At 36.4% G+C, this 21175-nt stretch overlaps 2 protein-coding genes across 31 annotated transcripts in view; one reads left to right on the plus strand and one right to left on the minus strand.

The window, feature by feature from the left end:
• The window catches only part of UBE3A (ubiquitin protein ligase E3A), a 99524-nt gene extending 80662 nt beyond the window's left edge, over nucleotides 1-18862 (plus strand). For 17 of the 23 annotated variants that reach the window (XM_031668923.1, XM_031668930.1, XM_031668932.1 and 14 more), the window contains 5 exons: nucleotides 378-542; nucleotides 1647-1802; nucleotides 1903-1976; nucleotides 15971-16114; nucleotides 16924-18862. In XM_031668923.1, the coding sequence (XP_031524783.1) occupies nucleotides 378-542; nucleotides 1647-1802; nucleotides 1903-1976; nucleotides 15971-16114; nucleotides 16924-17044 (660 nt within the window). In that variant the 3' untranslated portion in view covers nucleotides 17045-18862. Of the gene's footprint in view, nucleotides 1-377; nucleotides 543-1646; nucleotides 1803-1902; nucleotides 1977-2836; nucleotides 3000-14292; nucleotides 14331-15970; nucleotides 16115-16923 lie in introns of those variants that run through there. The other 6 variants (XM_031668935.1, XM_031668942.1, XM_031668943.1 and 3 more) reach the window with 4 other exon arrangements.
• The window catches only part of LOC116275889, a 168573-nt gene that overhangs the window by 83131 nt on the left and 64267 nt on the right, over nucleotides 1-21175 (minus strand). The window contains exon 7 of one of the 8 annotated variants that reach the window (XM_031668958.1): nucleotides 17922-20367. The exons of the other annotated variants lie outside the window; for them this stretch is intronic. Coding sequence (XP_031524818.1) covers nucleotides 20359-20367 — 9 coding nt within the window. The 3' untranslated portion in view covers nucleotides 17922-20358. Of the gene's footprint in view, nucleotides 1-17921; nucleotides 20368-21175 lie in introns of those variants that run through there. 8 annotated transcript variants of the gene reach the window in all.

A 21175-nucleotide genomic window follows, 5' to 3' on the forward strand; every position in this document is an offset into this window, starting at 1 on the left:
TTGTGCTTTAGTGAAATCTTAAGAGATAGGTAAAATCAGAGCAGCCCTGGCTAAGGGTCTTGGTAGCTACAATGAGTGTGCCTGCTGCCACCCCCACCCCCACCTTGAGACACCACAGAATTTCCTATAGAGCACAGTGTGAAATCTGTTGCTAAATTGGTGGTGTGGAGTTTCTCAGCAGAGAATGGAACATCACAGTGACTGACAGTCTTTCTTTTATAGGTTGGAAACTATTTGGGGGACTGGAAGGATACTGTCTACACTTTTTACAATTTTTATTGATAAGATTTTTGTTATCTTCTAAGAAGAGTGATATAAATTATTTGTTGTATTTTGTAGTTCTATGGTGGCCTCAATTTACCATTTCTGGTTGCTAGGTTCTATATCAGAGTTTAAAAGATTTATTGGAGTATGAAGGGAATGTGGAAGACGACATGATGATCACTTTCCAGATATCACAGACAGATCTTTTTGGTAACCCAATGATGTATGATCTAAAGGAAAATGGTGATAAAATTCCAATTACAAATGAAAACAGGAAGGTAATAAATATTTTTATGTCATGTTTTGTCTCTAACAATTTCAAAGCATGTATGCTTATAATTTTTAAAGAAGTATCTAATACAGTCTGTACAAAAAAAAACACACAAATCAAGTAACCAAGTTTATGTAAATGCTAGAGTCCAGTTTTCTAAATGTTGAATATAAGCTGGTATGAAAGCACACAGTTGGGCACTAAAGCCCCTTTTAGAGAAAGAGGACATGAAACAGGAGATAGTCAATAGCTAAGTGTGGTTGTAGGATAAAGCAAGAAGCAGGGTGTTTCCTGTATTAAGCTGTAAACAGGAACCTCATGATTCAGGTCTTTATCACAGAACAAATAAAAATTACATTTAATTTACACATGTATATCCTGTTTGTGATATAAGTACATTTCTGAAAAGTATTCTTTACATTAGATTTGGGTTTCTGTCGACTAAAATGTGTTCATCTGGAATGGGGATAACCCAGAACATAACAAGGAAAACATTAGGACAAATACATAGTATACCTTTAAGAAACATATTTATATTGATATAATTTTTTGATTAAATATTATACACACTAAGGGTACAAAGCACATTTTCCTTTTATGATTTGATACAGTAGTTTATGTGTCAGTCAGTAGTTCCACATTTTTGCTGAACTGGATACAGTAGGCAGCTTACCAAATATTCTGTGGTAGAAAACATGGGACTTCCTGGTTTGATTAAATCAAATACATTATACTCTCTTAAAATGGTGGCATTTATAAATAGATGGGTACATGATTTAAATGTGTCTGTCTGCATACCTAGTTGAGCGAACCTAAAGAATTTTCTGTGTCTCCAGCATTTATATTCAGTTCTGTTTAATACATTGTCAAAATTGACATTTATATGTATGACAGTTGTATGTATATGGCCTTTTCATAGTTTAATATTGGCCATAACAGAGAATTGTGAAATTGTAAGAAGTAGTTTTCTTTGTAGGTGTAAAATTGAATTTTTAAGAATATTCTTGAATGTTTTTTTCTTGGAAAAATTAAAAAGCTATGCAGCCCAATAACTTGTGTTTTGTTTGCATAGCATATTATAAGAAGTTCTTGTGATTAATGTTTTCTACAGGAATTTGTCAATCTTTATTCTGACTACATTCTCAATAAATCAGTAGAAAAACAGTTCAAGGCTTTTCGGAGAGGTTTTCATATGGTGACCAATGAATCTCCCTTAAAGTACTTATTCAGACCAGAAGAAATTGAATTGCTTATATGTGGAAGCCGGGTAAGAAAGCAGGTGTCTGCAGAAAGTCATGTATCAATTTATTGTTTGTAATGATACAGTAGTATAGCAGATACTAAGACATATTTTCTTAAATTTGCAGAATCTAGATTTCCAAGCATTAGAAGAAACTACAGAATATGACGGTGGCTATACCAGGGACTCTGTTCTGATTAGGTGAGGTACTTAATTCTTCAAAGGAAGATTTGATTCACCAAAGGGGTGTGTGATTTTGCTTCTGACCTTTATCTCTAGGCACTAATTCCCAAATAAGCAAACTCACAAATTGTTACCTATATACTTAGATTTGTGTTTGTAATATAATCACCGTTTTTCAGAGCTAATCTTGTGATTGCTTTCATGAATGAAGTGTTGTTATATGTAAGTCTCATGTGTTCTCCTGCATTTGGGGTATGGATTATCTAGTATTTCTCACTGGCTAAGAGTATGCTTACTGCTGGTTAGAAGATAATTCAAATAAGGCTACCACTTCTGCATATTTTTCCTTTCTGTTGAACTCTGCATTTGTGAACTACATGGCTACCCAGGATCAAGCACCTTTTGAGTGAAATGGTACAGTCTTTTATTTAATTCTTAAGATAATATGTCCAGATACATAGTAGTATTTCCATTTTACACCTTAAGAAACTGAGCTCTGAATTCTCACAGAAAGATGTAGAGGCTCCCAATTCTATCTGCTTTTAAGCAAATGCCTTGCTACTGTACTGTCTACTTCTGTGTACTATGCCATCCAATTCTGAAAGACATAGGCTTCCCTATCCCCTACTGAGACTGGTTCAAGAGACAAAAATACCCTTTTGGCAGCCACTGATGGATTGCAGTGAGAAGGTATGCAAACAGGTACCTTCCTGGAAGTTGTCTCCCAAGGCTATTGCTCTAAGACTCAAGTATATAAACACTAGAATGAATATCAACTCTAGCAGTAAATGTTATTTTTATATTACAGTTGACCCTTGAACGATGCAGCTGTGAACTTCATGGGTCCTCTAACATGCAGATTTTTTTTCTCAACTAAGGGCCGATCCAGTATTGGTGGGACTCAGAAGCTGCATATACAGAGGGCTGACTTTCATACACACCAGGTCCGCAGGGCCAACTGCGGAACTTGAGTGTGCATGGATTTTGGTATACACAAGCAGTCCGGGAACCAATCCCTGTCACGTATACCAAGAGATGGCTGTATGTTACGTTATATTCATTTGTTCTGTTATTTTATAAGGTTCTTCATTGTAGTTTGTGGGAATTCACCAGTATTTCTTCTTTTTGGTGCACCTTTGGTCATTTCTGGCAGCAGTGGTAAATGTATTTACTCTTAGCAACCTCTATGCTGCTACCTATTCAGTTTCAAAGGTGATTCATTAAAGGGCACAAGGAGTATAACAGCAATATCTCTGTAATATGATTGATCATAGATATAATTTCTAATAGTTATGAAGTCATATCTTGATGCATCTCTGAGAATAGTTGAACATATGCTATTCTTTATAGAGAAATTATCTTTGAAATTAAAGTCTTAATTTTATTTCTAGCTTTTTATAACAACATAATCCCTACTTGGTGTGTATCTTAAGGTCATTTTTAAATATATGATTTGAAGGGCAAGCTAGTGTTATGTGAAAAATGACAGATAAAGTAGCTTCCAACTCATCATCAGAGTTGATGATATTCTAAACCTTTTCTAACTAAATTCAGCTTAATTTTCTCAATATAAATATGATGAAAATATTAATTCATTAAATAGTCTACAAGTATTCGGTAGTTGAAGACTTAAAATAGTGCTTGTAATAACAGGAGAAAAAGGACAATACAGGTATATATCACTTTATTGCACTTCGCAGATACTTTGTGATTTTAGTGGCAACCCTGCATCAAGCAGGTCTGCCAGCACCATTTTTCCAAGAAAATGTGCTCACTTCATTAGCATTTTTAGCAATGATTTTAAATTAAGATAATGTACTTATTTTTAGGCAATGCTATTACACACTTGACTACAGTATAGTGTAAACATAACTTCTGTAAGCACTGGGAAACAAAAAAATGTGTGTGACTCACTTTACTGCCATAATCACTTTATTTGCCATAGTCTAAAACTGAACTGGCAGTATCTCTGGGGTATGCCTGTATAGATATTTTGGTTGGTATTATTGTTGCAGAATTCATAAAAATAACAGCGAGGCTGCTTAATATATTTCAGCTAAAAATTGCCAGCATAATTAATAGTAAACCACTAGAAATAAGATTTTGTTAATTTTTTTTTTTTTTTTTTGAAACAGTCTTGCTCCGTCATTCAGGCTGGAGTACAGTTTGGCGTGGTCTCAGCTCATTGCAACCTCCGCTTTCCGGGTTCAGGTGATTCTCCTGCCTCAGTCTCCTGAGTAGCTAGGGTTACAGCTGCACACCACTACGCCTGGCTAATGTTTGTATTTTTAGTAGAGATACGGTTTTGCCATGTTGGCCAGGCTGGTCTCAAACTCCTGACCTCAGGTGATCCGCCCGCCTTGGCTTCCTACAGTGCTGGGATTACAGGCGTGAGCCACCGTGCCTAGCAAAATCAACTCTGAATCTGAATCAAACCTTTGAAACAAAAATTACCAATCAAAAAAACGTGCAGTCCCTGCCCCTAACTTTGAAAACGTGACAAGGAAGGACATTTGGAAAGATGTCTCTAAGCAGTCAACAAGAAATGAAATCAGGGAGAGCTCTTTCAGCAACTGAAAAATACATGCAAAACAGCCCGAGGCGGACAGTTCACCCGAAGCCAGGAGTTTGAGATTAGCCTGGCCAACATGGTGAAACCCCGTCTCTACTAAATATACAAAAATTAGCTGGGTGTGGTGGCAGCCACCTGTAATCCCAGCTCCTCAGGAGGCTGAGGCAGGAGAATCTCTTGAACCTAGGAGGCGGAGGTTGCAGTGAGCCTAGATCACGCCACTGCACTCCAGCCTGGGCAACAAAGTGAGACTCTGTCTCAAAAAAAACAAAAAACAGATTCAGACTTTATTTCCTTCCCAAATACTTCATAGATGTTGGTTTACAGGAATAACTTAAAGTCTCACTTGCTTTCTGTCTTTTCTAGTAATTTTTATCATGGATTCTGATTGCCTAGATCTGCTAATTCATTAAGGGTTGCAAAATTGTGATATTTGAATTCTTTATTCCTCCTTCCTTTATTACCTGTAATACTTCTTAAGAAAAACTCTTTCTCATCAACTCTATGACTACCCTAAATTACAGATCCACATATAGGACCTGTATACATGTATATAAATATGTACATATCAGATACAATAATGCTTAATTCTTTCCCATTATTTACTAATTTTCAAAATAATGTGATTCCCTAACTGCTCTCTAAATGTTAATCAATGTGGTGGTAATAATGGTGGTGTCGATGTTGTGTGGGGTAAAATTTTAATACAGTGAAATACCCAGGGCTTAACTGGGTTCGTTTTTAAAAATTATGTTTATGTAACCATATTTCAGTCAAGGTATAGACTTATGTCCATTAACACAGAGTTCCCATGTTTTCCCTTCCAGTGAATCTCTGTCCCCCATTAGAACAGACAATAACTGTCCTAATTGCTGTCACTGTACATTACTTTTGTCTGCTCTAGAATTTCTTATGAATGGAATCTTATATACTTGTACTGCATCGAGACTCTTTAGATTCATCCATGTTATTGCATTGATTTATAGTGCCTTTAAAAAAATTATGGAGTACTGTTGCATTATATGAATACGCAAAATGTGTTTTTTTACCTGTTGATAGACAGTTGGATTGTTTCCAGTTTGGAACTATTGTGAATAAAGCTGTCTAGTCTTACTGTGGAAATGTTTTATTTCTCCTGGGCAAACGTGTAGGAGTGGAGTTTCTAAAGCATATAGTAGGTACATATTTAACTAGAAGTGTCTTTTCCTCATTTTTAATATTGGATTTTTGTATTTCTATTGACTATAGATATTTTCTTAAAATATAGCATTATGCCTTATCTTTAGTTTGCTTTTTTTTTGGTTTCAGTTATCTTTGATCAGCAGTGGTCCAAAAATATTAAGTAGAAAATGCCATGAATAACTCAGAGTTTTTGATGTGTATGTGTGTTGGTGGGTGTGGGTTGGGGAGGGAGGGTTGGTTGGTTGGTTGGTTGTTTTTTTTTTTTAAGAGACAAAGTCTCTATCATCCAGGCTGGAGTGCAGTAGCATGACTACAGGTTATTATAAACTGAAACTCGTGGGCTCATGCAGTCTTCTTACCTCAGCCTTCTGAGTAGCTGGTACCACAGTTGTGCAGCTAATTTTTAGTTTTTTTATTTTGTTTTGTTTTGTTTGTTTTTGTAGAAACAGGGTCTCACTGTGTTGCCCAGGCTGGTTTCAAACCCCTGGACTCTAGCAATCCTTCCACCTCAGCCTTCCAAAGTGCTGGGATTACAGGTGTGAGCCACTGCGCCCAGCCAACAACTCTTAAGTTTTAAAATACATGCTATTCTGAGTAACATGGTGAAATCTCCCACCTTTCCACCCAGGGTATGAATTATCCTTTTTCCAGTATATCCATGTTGTCTAGACTACCCACCACTTTGAGTCTATTGGTCAGATCGACTGTTGCAGTATCGCATGCTTGTGTTCAAGTAACCCTCATTTTACTTAATAATGGCCCTGAAGCACAAGAGCAGTGATGTTGGAAATTCGAATATGCCAAAGAAAAGCTGGGGAAAGTGCCTCCTTTAAGGAAAGAATTTAAAAATCATATGTTGAGGTTGCTAAAATCTGTGGTAAAAATGAGTATTTATGAAATTGTGAAGAAGGAAAAATAAATCATGAATGGTATATACAGGGTTTTTGCAATTTCAGACATCTACTGGAGGTCTTGGAAAGCATTCCCCATGGGTAAGTGGGGAATACCGTATATTCTATATAAAAGGCCCATTTCTGATACGTAGTTTATGATTATTTTCTCCAAGTCTGTGGCTTCATTTTCTTAAGTGTATTCTGGTGAGCAGAAATTATTAATTTTTGAAGTCTAATTGATTTTTTTATGTTTTTTTGTCCTTTTATATCTTTGCCTAGCCCAAAGGCACAAATATCTTATTTTTTCTTCTAATACTATAATATAGGTTTAAATTTTATGTGTAAATCTGTGATCCACCACCAGTAAATTTTTGTGATGCTGTTAGATAGTGGATGTCATTCATTTTCTAAATAGTTTTATTTATTTGTTCCAGTACCATGTGTTAAAGAGACTTCTCTTTCCCCATTGAATTGCTTTTGCACCTTTGTTGAAAATCAATCTGTATGTGAGCCTTGTTTCTGGAATCTCCATTCTGTTCTATTAATTTGTTTGGTCCTTTTGCCAAAACGACACTGTTATAGTTACTGCAGCTTCAAATCAGATGCTGTGAGTCCCACAACTTTTTCATTAGGTTGCTTTGACTCTTTTATTTGCATATAAATATTAGAATCAGTTAATTTTTACAAATGAAAAAAAGGGCAAAGCCTGCAGAGATTTTGATTTGGGTTGCTTTGATCGGGGTAGGTCAATTTGGAGAGAATTCACATTTTAACAATATATTCTTCCAATCCTTGAACACCGTACCTCTCTCCATTTATTTAAATGTTTGTTAGTTTATCTCAGCACTGTTTTATAAAGTTTTTAATGTTGAAATCATGTACTCTTTGGTTAGGAATACATTTAAAATATGTTTCTAATGCTATTAGTGGTATTTTTAAATACTGCTTTTCACTTGTTTTTTACTACTATATTGAAATAAAATTGATTTTTATATATTGACCTTGTATCCTATAACCTTTCTAAATTGATGTATTCTAGTAATTATTTAGTAGATTTCATAGGGTTTTCTGGTAACCAGCTATGTCATCTACAAATCAAGACAAGTTTCTTTCTTTCCAATCTTTATGTGATTTATTACTGTTCCTCTGTTGCATTGGCTAGAACCTTCAGGAGAAGGTATTCTTACTTTATTCCTCATTTTATTGAGAGAGACTATAATATTTACCATTAACTGTGATGTTAGTTATAAACAAAAAGTTTGTATTTCTCTGGGATTAAATACCAAGAGTCCATTTGGGTTTTTTTTGTGTGTATTTTCTAGGTATGTTCTTCCTTCATTGAATTGTTTTTTTCACATATGTTAAAAATCAGTTGAGAATATGTATATAGGTCTGCTTCTGAGATTTATCTCTTTATCTCTGTCATAGGGTTTTGTTTCATTTATTTTGAGGCTCTGTCATTTGGTTCATACCCACTTAGAATTACTATGTCTTGGTGATTGATCCTTTATCATATAAGATTTTTCTGTTTTGCAGTTTTCTTTGCTCTGAATCTGATAGGAATGTAACCATTTCTGTTTAAATGTTTGCATGATCTGTCTTTTACTATCATTTTACTTTCATCCTGTGTTGCTGAATTTGAAATGAATCTCTTGTAAACAGCATATAGTTGTCATTTTAATAAAAACTGTTAGTCTCTACCTTTTAATTTGTTTATATAGACCATTTCTATTTAAGGTAATTATTGATATGTTAGGGCGAAGTCTGCCATTTTATTGTTTTCTGTTTCTGTCTTCTGTTTATGGTTATTTATTTATTGTGTTCCACGATTACTTGAATATTTTTTAAGATTTTCCCTTGATTTATTTGGTGTTTGGGTTTGTTTTGTTTGTTCGTTTGTTTTTTGTTTTGTTTTGTTTTGAGACGGAGTCTCGCTCTGTTGCCCAGGCTGGAGTGCAGTGGAGTGCAGTTGCACAATCTTGGCTCACTACAACATCGGCCTCCCAGGTTCAAGCAATCTTCCTGCCTCAGCCTCCTGGGTAGCTGGGACTACAGGCACATGCCACCATACCTGGCTAATTTTTGTATTTTTATTAGAGATGAGGGTTCACCATATTTGGCAGGCTGGTCTCGAACTCTTGAACTTGTGATCTGTCCGCCTCAGCCTCCCAAAGTGCTGGAATTACAGGCATGAGCCACCGTGCCTGGCCTTTTACGTGTTTTTTATAGTTGTTTTCATGGTCATTGTGGGCATCACATTATAGATAATGTGACTTATCACCATTCACTGCCATCCATACCATCACTTGGAATGAGATGTGGAAACCTTAATTTCAGTTACGTCTCTTTCCCCACTTTTAAATAGTATTGTTTTGAGGATTAATCCTGTTAACAGTTTTTGTATCAGTTATCCAATATGACCTACAGAACTTATGAAGGGAGTGATGCTCTGTTGTATGTCCCCATGTTTCTGTTACTTCCATTATTTTTCCAAGATTCCATCTTTTATTACTTCCATTAGCCAGTCTTCAAAAGCAGTTCTGCTAGTGAGAAATTCTTTTTTTCTCTTTCTGAAGATGACTTTATTTTCCCTTTATTCCTGAAGAATAGTTTTATTTATGTTGTTTGGGGTTCGCTCAGCTTCTTGAAGCTGTAAGTTTGTGTCTTTCGCCAAACATGGAAAATTTTCAACCATTATTTCTTCAGGTGTTCTTTCAGCGTCACTCTTGTCTCCAGTCTAGGCCTCTAATGATACAAATGTTGAGTCATTTGTTATTGTTCCGCATGTACCTGAGGTATGGTTCATTTTTCAGTCTATTTTCTCTCTTTTGTTCAGATTTCTGTCCTTTGTCATCTTCACTCTACTGTTGAGCCCATCTAATGATTATTTTTCTCCTATTGTATTTTTTAGGTCTATAATTTCTATTGCTTTTTTTTCCTTGTAACTTCTGTTTCTTTGCTGAGATTTTCTATTGTTTCATTTTTGAAACAGTAGAACTTGTAATTGCTTGTCAGATCATTTCTGTGATGGCAGCATTAAGATCCTTGTCAGATAATTTCAACATCTTACTCATCCCAGTGTTGGCGTTGATTTTCTTTCCTTCATGTGATTTTCCTGGTTCTTGGTATGACAGATAAGTTTTGGATTGTGTCTCGGACATTTTAGTTATTAGGAGACTCTGTACTTTTAAAAAATTTTAACTTCAGTAGTAACCTGTTTAGGTTTAGCATGTAGGTACTAGCATATATTTGTGGGCTGTAGTTCCAGTGACCATTTTTCAGAGCCTTTGTGGTGCTATTTTGGTTTGTTGCTTTTATCTCAGTCCACTGGGGCTCGCACGGGTTCCAGTAGTGCTGCTTGAGGGGGCTTCTCCAGGCTGAGCTGCACAGAGTGTGTTTGGGTGAGGGAAGAGCACCCCCACTAGTTTTTCGTAGGCCAGAGAGTGCTTCGTGAGCCTTGTGCCTATTGTGGCAGACTCCCCCTTGCTGGTGTTCCTGGCAGTGCTCCTGACCACATTGTGTCCCTGGGCTGTGGAACACTTACAGGAAAGGTGAACACTCCTAGGACCAGTTACAGCAGAATTCCTCCTGCCAGTACACAGCATCACTGTGTCTCTGGACCATCTAGGAGAGTCTCAGGCATGGCTTTACTTGTTTTTGATTTTAAGATTTTTCCTGTGCCTTCAGTTTCTAGTATTATTATTCTGTTTTATTCACCTTTATGTTTCTTCTAATTTAGTTTTAGGTTTTTTTTGTATTTGATGTGATTTTTTTCCTTGCATTTCTAATTACTCCTTAGTTGTGTCATGGCTTTCTTTTCTTCAGTTACCCTCATTCTGAAATTTCCCATTTCTAAGGATCTGTTATTTTTTAAATTCTTTTTAGCTCAGTTTGAAATTTGTTTACAGTTTTCATGTTTTATTTCCATATTTTTTGGTTTACTTTCATTTTCTGTAGGGACACCATTCTCATGTATATGCACATACTCTTTAATAATTATACTGTTGCACTCTGTTCTGTTGGTTATGTATTTATTTTTCTTTTTTTGTGAGGGAAATGAGTGTCTCATACTTGCACGAGGGAGAGATAGGCCAGGATAACTTTTCTTGCTTTTTAGGGACAGGGAGAAGTCTGTGTTTTTGTAAAATGGTCAAAAATATGCCCTCGTGCTTTCTGAAACTGCCGCCTTTACTCCTCTACCCCACACACATATTTGAACTTTTTTTGGTCTTTATTATCTTTGATCTGGTCCATTTGGAAGTTATTCCCACAAGTTTTTCCTTGGTACACGGTTTGTTTTGGTGGGAGGATTTGGTATTCGGGAATTTTAAGGGCCCAGAGCTTACTGCATCATGATCCCTTTGTAATCATCTGCAAATTAGATCCTGTAGAACTTTTTTAAACTTTTAGCCCTGTTTTCAGATGGCCTGTGCTTTCCAGTGGGTTGGCAGTATTGAGGTTTTTCCTGTTCACAGGGCTGTAAGAAACCCAGTCAGTTACCTTCCATCTGCTTCCTTACTAACCAGTCTTGTACTTGTCAGAGCTTTGTTTTGTCCACTTATATGCAATGGTTCATGGTTTTGTTATAGATAATGTCTCTGGGTCTTTGGTTTTCTCAGTTTGCTCTTTTTGTAGGGGAGGTTGGGAGGGAATAAAACAAACAAACAAAAAATAATAATAATAACTATGTCACTGCTATAATCATCTTTCCAGAACGTGCCATCTGCCCTTCACCTGATTTCCGTATTTATCAGTATCATTACCTTAATCTGTTATCTCATTGGGATTGCAAAATGGCTGTTTAGGGAAAAAAAAATTCCATCTGCTTGTCCTACATATATACCTGGCACTGTTTTTTCTCATCATTGGGTGCCATTCGATTACCTTGAAAAACAGTTCTACTGAAAAGGCATGATAAAATAGATTTAAGGTTTTTAGAGTAAGAAGTTAATGTAATAACTTTAATAGTGACAATTTAATTTTGTTTTTTGGTTGGTTTTGCTGCCTTTTTGAATATTAAGAACTCAGTGTTTTTGTATTTAATATGTTTCACAGTCATTACTCTAAATGATATTCAAATTCCTTAGCCGCCTTGTGCTTTTAAAATGACTCTATTAGATTTTGAAATTTCTAGCTAATCTCGAACATTCAGTCTCAGTCCTGGAATAAGTTATTTTTCCAATAAATTGTTGGAGAATGGCATTTAGAAGTCAGATTTTAGATGCAAAGTATGGCCTTTGGTTTTGAATGTTACTACTTGTAGGCCTTATCAGAGGACAGAACTAGGAAAGTAATCTTTCTAGTGTATCCTGAGAATCATCCTACATCATTGCAGAGGTGTTTTCCATTTTGTTTTGTAGGACTGAATACTGCTACTTTGTGTGGATGCGGCATAGCTTATCAATATTTATAGGCATCGAGGTTATTTTTAACCTTTTGCTGTTAGTACTAATGTCACAGTGAATCCTCTTATGTTCATGCATTATTCCTTACATATGTAAGGTATCATTAAGATAAATTGTTAGAAGTGGGATTGTTGCATCAAATGGTAGATGCATATATAATTTTGCTAGATACTGCCAAATTCTCCTTCACAGAAAAGTAACATTTTGCATTCCCACCAGTTTACAACAGTCTCTCTTTTCTTAAAACTTTGCAAACATAATGTGTTGTTAAATGTGGATGTTTACTTATCTGCCAATTGAGAAATGGTATTTTACTATACTTACAATTTTTGAGTTTACCTCAGTTATGAATGATGATGGACATTTTTTCTTGTACTTAAGAGCTGTTTATAGTTTTATATGGTCTTTTGCTCATTTTGCTGCTTGGTTGTTTTCTTCATTTTTAGAAACTTTATATGTTAAGGAGATTAGTCCTTTAATGCTGGTAAATTTGCAAATATTTTTTCCCAGTTTGCCATTTGTCGTTTAACCTTGCTTATAGGATTTTTGCCAAGTGAAAGCATTTATGTTTATGTAGTCAGCTATTAATCTTTTTCGTTACTATGCTTTGATATGCATTTCTTTAGTTAGGTTTATTTTATTCATTTTCTTTGTTTTTTAATTTTCTAGACTCTGTCCTCAGTAGAAATTTTAGTCATATTGCTTCTTCTTTGGTCACCTTATAATAAAATTAGCCTTTATTTCCAAAATTACTTTGCATATTTCTTCAGTATTTTTTAGTATTCTTATTTCTATTTAAGATGTGCTCATTTCTCTCTGAATTTGTATTTCTCATCATTGGTGGTCTGTCTTGTCTGCTGCTACTTTCTCCCTTTGTGTTGGAATGTGGTGTTACGAGTTTCCTGTTGTTTATGACTGAATTTTTCTGGTGTACTTTTGTCTACCGGAAAGCTTTGCTTCTCATTTGCCAGACTCTTTCCATAATAACTTTATTTGGACTTAGGAATTCTGTTTTTCTTGTTTATGTTTCTATAATAGATGTTACTTTTTTTCTGGACATGTTATTACTAGACCTTAGAGTGGAGCAGAGAGGAATTTGTATGGCTTTAGGGGTCTTGGCTCAAGGCATCCCTCTTCTGTTGCTTTAGTAAGGGCAGAATCACCACTTGCTGATTTTTCAGCTCCATCCACTTAATGAAGATTCTTTTTCATTAGCTGCTTCCACCCCTTTACAGCCACTTAAGGGACACTTCTGCTTTCCAAGGTACCCGTGTTCCTTTCATGCATGGTGCATTCCTGAGCCTGCCATTGCTGGACCCAACTACTTTTCTGTAGTCCTTCCTTTAACCACCCCGTTGCCAGTGCTCTAACCTGCGCTCAGTAGTGCTCTGTTGAGGGGCGGGTGGTGGAGGCGGGTGCGGTCTGGCCTTAGGTGATCCCTAATCAGTATGATTCTGCACAAGCCACTCTTCGATGTAGCTCCTGCTGGACCCTGCTCATTTCCCCACTTCTATGGTATTTGGAGTTTATTGCTCTGTCTCCTAGTTTTACTCTAGACCTAAGTCATAGGGGTTTTTTTTTAATTTCTCCCCTTTTTGATCTGGATAGATTTTTAGAGATGTTAGTAGGATGTGATCGATACAGCCACCACTTTTTTGTGGAAACCTGGAAGCCTCTTCATTTTTTCTTCAGCTTTCTAAATAAATGCATTCTTATTTAATTCAACGTGTTAATGTAACACACATAACACTTACAGGAAGAGACAAATTTTGTTCCCTAATTATTTTCATTGTATAAAATTTTTAAAGGTTTCATTTAAAAGAAAGACCAAAGCAGCAGCTATATAGCGGGACTGGTCATTGTGACCACTACTCATCTGCCACTTCCTGCAGGGTCTGTCTCTCCTCTTCGGTGGTGCTCTTTGATCTGCCTCCTTAGGTGTAGCTGGTTCAGTTAAGCTTCAGAGCCCCACTGCAGTGTGAGGAGGCTTTATTACCGCCCACTGCAGGGCAGCTTTTCTGCTATGTTGGAGGGCTGTGTGCTACAGCAGACTTATTTTCTCTTGCCAGCCTCCCCAAAAGGAATGTCATGAACTGGGGTCTGATTCCTTTCCTCCTTAACTGAGAGATGCTCCTGCTAGTTTCACGTCCCGTTTTCTGTGGTTGTGTGTTTCTTTTTTGTTTTCTCTGGCTGACTGGTAGATTCGTAGAGGGGCAGGGAAGGGAAGTGGCAAGAGATTGGAGAAAGCCAAGAATTCTAATAAAACCTTTAATTTATTTCAGATAAATGGTGTTGCAGCAACAAAAATGCCAGCATTTTGGTAATAAAAATAGTATGTTGGAATATTAGAATATCAAAAACTAGAAAATTGTAATTACTGATTTGGGATGTGTGATGTTCTCTGCTAACATTCTGGAAATAATTTTGTTTGTTTGTTTGTTGAGATGGAGTGGTGCTCTTGTTTCCCAGGCTAGAGTGCAATGGTGTGATCTCAGCTCATTGTAGCCTCCTGTGTTCAAGCGATTCTCCTGCCTCGGCCTCCCAAGTAGCTGAGGTTACAGGCATCCGCCACCACACCCGGCTAATTTTTGTATTTTAGTAGAGATAGGGTTTCAACATGTTGGTCAGGCTGATCTCGAACCCCTGACCTCAGGTGATCCACCCACCTTAGCCTTCCAAAGTGCTTGGATTACAGGCGTGAGCCACCACACCAGGCTCTGGAAAGAACTTTCTGAATAAATATTAAAATGCATTTTATATAAGCGACTAAAAATACTTTTTAAAAAAAAGTTTTAATCTTAACATTATTTAGCTATAGACCAGGCGTGGTGGCTCATGCCAGCAATCCCAGCACTTTGGGAGGCCAAGGTGGGCAGATCATGAGGTCAGGAGATAGAGACCATCCTGGCTAACACGGTGAAACCACACCTCTACTAAAAGTACAAAAAAATTAGCCAGGTGAGGTGGCGGGCACCTGTAGTCCCAGCTACTTGGGAGGCTGAGGTAGGAGAATGGTCTGAACCCAGGAGGCGGAGCTTGCATGAGCTGAGATCGCACCACTGCACTCCAGCCTGGGTGACAGAGTGAGACTCTGTCTCAAAAAAAAAAAAAAAAAATTATTTAACTATGAACTAGTGTATATATGTTTTATAGATGCCTGATTATTCAAACAAACTTCAAGATTGCACTTCATGAGCTTGTATTTCGTTTTTTAGAACTCAAACTAACGTGTCATTAAAACATAGCTTTTATTACATAGATTTTAGGAATGCCAGAGGATAAATCATTCTCTTAAAATAACTGCACATGGCAGAAATGTCAGAATAATTCTCCTCCTCCATACACAGCACATATTACTTGTTAAAAGTATTCTAGTTCCTATAAAAATTGAACTTTTGTATTACTGCTATTAGGTATGTATATAGTTGTTTGCATTTGGGGCCAGTTGGTTGGGGCAGGGGGTCTTTTTTTTTCTTTTGTCCTTAATCTGTATCACTTTTCCCCCCCAAAGCTGAGTTAAAGGATGAGTAGACAAGGAGAATAATGGAGAAAGGATAAATAAAATATATACCCAAAGGCACCTGGAGTTAATCTTTCCCAATATTCCTTTCAGTCTTCTTCAATTCATAGGATTTTGTCTTTTGTTTGTTACTGACTCTACATAATGTGATTATACCATAGTTTACATAGTCATTTCCTGTTATTACACACTTGGGTTTTCTCAATTTTTTACTATTGTAGTACTAATATTTTACTATATTGTAATCTAAATTTTTATGTATTCAGAACTGTTTAAGATAAATTTGCTTGGAAATTATTAAATCACCAGAAGTGATATTACCCTGATAATTAACTTCCAAGTTGTCTCTTAATATAGTTTAAATGCAAATCATAAGCTTATATTAGTACCAGTCATAATGAATGCCAAACTGAAACCAGTATTGTATTTTTTCTCATTAGGGAGTTCTGGGAAATCGTTCATTCATTTACAGATGAACAGAAAAGACTCTTCTTGCAGTTTACAACGGGCACAGACAGAGCACCTGTGGGAGGACTAGGAAAATTAAAGATGATTATAGCCAAAAATGGCCCAGACACAGAAAGGTAATTATTAAGTGGTGACTCTATACCTACTGAAAACCTTGCATTCCTCATCACACACATATGAACTGTCTTTATAGTTTCTAAGCACCTTTGTGATTTTATGTACAAATCCTCAAATCATATTAGACAATTGAGAAAATATTTTGCTGTCATTGTGTGAGGAAACTTTTAAGGAATTGCCCTAGTTAAAAATTATTATGGGACTCACATTGGTTTGGAATTTTTCAAATTAGTATGATTCATTTACTTTTTTGATTCCCAGCTTGTTAGTTGAAAGCCATGTTACATGATAATCTATTTAGAATGGTTACATTGAGGCTTGGAAGATTATCATTCGATTATGCTAGAATCCCGTTATCAAATCATTTTCATAGTCATATTGCCAGCAGTATTTCTAATAAGCATTTAAGAGCACACGGTTTGAAATCTTGTAAACCAGGTTTGAATATTTTCTCCACCTTAGAGGAAGTTACTTCTCCGTGACCTAACCTCTGAAGTGCATTTACTGATGTCCTCTCTGTGGTTTTGTTGTGGAAAGATTTAGTGAAATGAACTGTAATAATTAAATACCTAAAACGGTATCTGGTATGTAGTAAAAACTCAATGGATAAGTATCTTATCATCATTGTTACTAGCTTTGAGTAATTTATAGGATAAAGACAAACTGATTCTTGGTAGTTACACAACAAAAAGTTTATGATTTGCATTAATGTATAGTTTGCATTGCAAACCATCTCAACTATATATAATTCTAAGTGTATTTCCCATGACTTATTATTTTCCTGTTTTTTCCCCTTTTCTCTATTTAGGTTACCTACATCTCATACTTGCTTTAATGTGCTTTTACTTCCGGAATATTCAAGCAAAGAAAAACTTAAAGAGAGATTGTTGAAGGCCATCACGTATGCCAAAGGATTTGGCATGCTGTAAAACAAAACAAAATAAAACAAAAAAAGGAAGAAAAAAAAAAAAGAAAAAATTTAAAAAATTTTAAAAATATAACAAGAGGGATAAATGTTTGGTGGTGATAGTGTCCCAGTACAAAAAGGCTGTAAGATAGTGAACCACAGTAGTCACCTCTGTCTGTGCCTCCCTTCTTTCTTGGGGACATGTGGGCTGGAACAGCAGATTTCAGCTACATATATGAACAAATCCTTTATTATTATTATAATTATTTTTTTGCGTGAAAGTGTTACATATTCTTTCACTTGTATGTACAGAGAGGTTTTTCTGAATATTTATTTTAAGGGTTAAATCACTTTTGCTTGTGTTTATTACTGCTTGAGGTTGAGCCTTTTGAGTATTTAAAAAATATATACCAACAGAACTACTCTCCCAAGAAAAATATTGCCACCATTTGTAGACCATGTAACCTTCAAGTATGTGCTACTTTTTTGTCCCTGTATCTAACTCAAATCAGGAACTGTATTTTTTTTTAATGATTTGCTTTTGAAACTTGAAGTCTTTGAAACAGTGTGATGCAATTACTGCTGTTCTAGCCCCCAAAGAGTTTTCTGTGCAAAATCTTGAGAATCAATAAAGATGGAAGGGAGAAATTGGAATGTTTTAACTGCAGCCCTCAGAACTTTAGTAACAGCACAACAAATTAAAAAACAACTCATGCCACAGTATGTTGTCTTCATGTGTCTTGCAATGAACTGTTTCAGTAGCCAATCCTCTTTCTTAGTATATGAAAGGACAGGGATTTTTGTTCTTGTTGTTCTTGTTATTTTAAGTTTACTGGGGAAAGTGCATTTGGCCAAATGAAATGGTAGTCAAGCCTATTGCAACAAAGTTAGGAAGTTTGTTTATTAATTATAAACAAAAAGCATGTGAAAGTGCACTTAAGATAGAGTTTTTATTAATTACTTATTACCTAGATTTTAAATAGACAATCCAAAGTCTCCCCTTCGTGTTGCCATCATCTTGTTGAATCAGCCATTTTATCGAGGCACGTGATCAGTGTTGCAACATAATGAAAAAGATGGCTACTGTGCCTTGTGTTACTTAATCATACAGTAAGCTGACCTGGAAATGAATGAAACTATTACTCCTAAGAATTACATTGTATAGCCCCACAGGTTAAATTTAATTCAAAACATGTTAAACATTACTTTCATGTACTATGGAAAAGTACAAGTAGGTTTACATTACTGGATTTTCGGAAGTAAGTAGTTTCCCCTTTCCTAGTCTTCTGTGTATGTGATGTTAATTTCTTTTATTGCATTATAAAATAAAAGGATTATGTATTTTTAACTAAGGTGAGACATTGATATATCCTTTTGCTACAAGCTATAGCTAATGTGCTAAGCTTGTGCCTTGGTGATTGTTTTAACTGATTACTGTAGATCAACCTGATGATTTGTTTGAAATTGGCAGGAAAAATGCAGCTTTCAAATCATTGGGGGGAGAAAAAGGATGTCTTTCAGGATTATTTTAATTTTTTCATAATTGAGACAGAACTGTTATGTACCATAATGCTAAATAAAACTGTGGCACTTTTCACCATAATTTAGTGGAAAAAGAAGACAATGCTTTCCATATTGTGATAAGGTAACATGGGGTTTTTCTGGGCCAGCCTTTAGAACACTGTTAAGGTACGTACGCTACCTTGATGAAAGGGACCTTCGTGCAACTGTAGTCATCTTAAAGGCTTCTCATCCACTGTGCTTCTTAATGTGTAATTAAAGTGAGGAGAAATTAAATACTCTGAGGGCGTTTTATATAATAAATTCGTGAAGAAATGTGTGCTCTTCAGTTCTCAAGTTTTATTATTACGGTACTGAAGTTCTATGATTGTAATAATGTATCCATATGACAAATTTTAAAGTGATAATTGAAATAGGTTATCAGATACAGAATTCACATCAAGTAGACTTCTAACAGAGTCACAATGAACCTACCCTTAAAATTTTAGAGGGAAAAAATCATCAGTTGCACAGACTAGCTGCTCTAGCTTGCTTAATTATGCTAGGCATGTTGTCACTCCCCTTACTTTTGCTGCATGGAATGTCCCTGAACAATAAGAGGAAAACATAGAAGTTTTGACGATAGTGGATACTTCCTCTACCCCAAATGTTATGTTATAAAAGTACTTTTTTGCCCAGGTACTCTATTATATAGTTTGGTTTTCTTTGAATTAGACCTCAATCTCCAGGAAGCTCTGGAGGGAAAAAAAGGAACCATAAACTAAAGTAACTGGTTTTCCAAATAAATGCTAACTTTTTTTAACTTTCATTATAGAACATTTCAAACATAAAACATGAAAACAGCCTGCAGCCAAACTTTTCTGGACCTTGGCAGCTCCAGCAAATGAGCTGGTCATCCTAACCTTGGTTTCCTAACTACTTTTGGGGATGCTTGCTTGTATAGGGAGATCCATATCAAAAAGAAACTTGAAAATGAGGCTTCAAACAGACCTTGCTGTTATTCATCCCTCCTCGGTACAGACATTCTGTTAGAACAGATGGTTGTAATGGGGCAGCATCACTCCCTGTTCCCATTAAAAACATGACCCTTCTGAGATTGCAGGCCCCTTTGAGGAATTTCCCCAAGAATTCCATACAAACTGTCAGAGAAAGAAATGTCGTCCCAAGACCAGTTCCTGTGTACTCTTGATCCCTTTACCTGCTTACCGCAATTTTTTTTTCTGACTTTCCACCAGTGTCTATCTAAGGGCCATCTGTACCCCTCCCACACTTCCATGGGCCACTGTATAATCCAAAACACACCTTCCATTTGCTCCCTCATTTGGTTGCCTCCTTTTACCTCAACAGTGTTAGTGTGTAAAGAATTGCCTGGGGAGGGTAGAGGGTTTTACAAGTACAGAGTCCCAAGTCTTTTTCTCCCCTCCCTGTTAGTGGGTTGGCATTTGTTAACAGCCACTGCAAGATTTCGATGCAGGTGTGGGGTAGATATCACTGTGAAAGGCTACTAATCCATGACAGTTTCACTGAAAGTACAGTCTTCAAGGATCCTTATAACCTCCTCATTGCCAAAATCAGTAACACGTATCTATAACCTTGACTGTACCCTAACTTGAGCTGTTGCTTCTCTGGCTGCTTATTTTTCCTTCCCAATTTACCCAGATTTTGGATGGATACTCCTCCAGTTCTGCTTAAAGTCCTTACCTGTTCTTGCCCAGTTCTCTCTGGTCAACCTCAGGCACTCCCAAAGATTCTTCCCCAATTCTGTATCTTCTACTCAGACCTCTGTCTCCAGGATTTCTTCCTGCTACCTCAAAGTCAGTAGGCCTAAAAACAAAATTCTTCATCTTGCGTCTCTGTCGACCATTCTTTGTTTCTTTTTACGAAATGTAACCTTCACCCCAATCATCAAAATCTCTCATTCCTCAATTGTCACAGGTTGTCAATTCTTTCCCCGTAAACCCCTCCTGTCATTCCTCCTTTATTTATACTGCCCTTACAGGTCCTGATCCTCTGACTCACCTGGACATTCTTAGCAGCTGCCTAATTTAATTCCCTGACTCTGATCTCCTCTTCCAATCCTTTTCATTGTGCTAGAACACCATCTTGCTAATTTTAATATTCTCTGCGTTCAGTGCCTCCACAAATTGACCCCTCACTGATCTTTCCAATTTGGCCGTGGGTTACACACTTTTCTCCCTGCATTCCTACCCAGCATCTTGTCATATTTCTCAAATACTCTTCATGACCACATTTTTAAAGTACCTCATCCATGAAGACGTCATCAACCCCCAGAGCACCTCCAGTGCTTCCATGGTAGCACGGCATGGTGGGGTACATCTCTTAGTTGAACAGTGAGGAGTCACTGGAATTCTTGTAGGGTCTGCTCTTGATACCCCTTCCACATTTCAGTTAAGGAATTTTTTTTTTCTTTTAATAACCTTTGCCTGGAGTGTAAGTAAATTCATGATGGATATTGTCCCTTTTTTTAAAAAAAAAAAAACCATTTTGCCTTTCACATGTTATTGCCTCCATTTTTCTGTTATCTTGTCAGTGTTGCCACCTAAATGATTGAAAATGACCCAGCATGCAGTAGAATGTAGTGAAGCTTCCTATTTCATCCATTTTTTTCATA

Source organism: Papio anubis, chromosome 7 (genome assembly GCF_008728515.1).
Source record: "Papio anubis isolate 15944 chromosome 7, Panubis1.0, whole genome shotgun sequence".
NCBI lineage: Eukaryota > Metazoa > Chordata > Mammalia > Primates > Cercopithecidae > Papio > Papio anubis.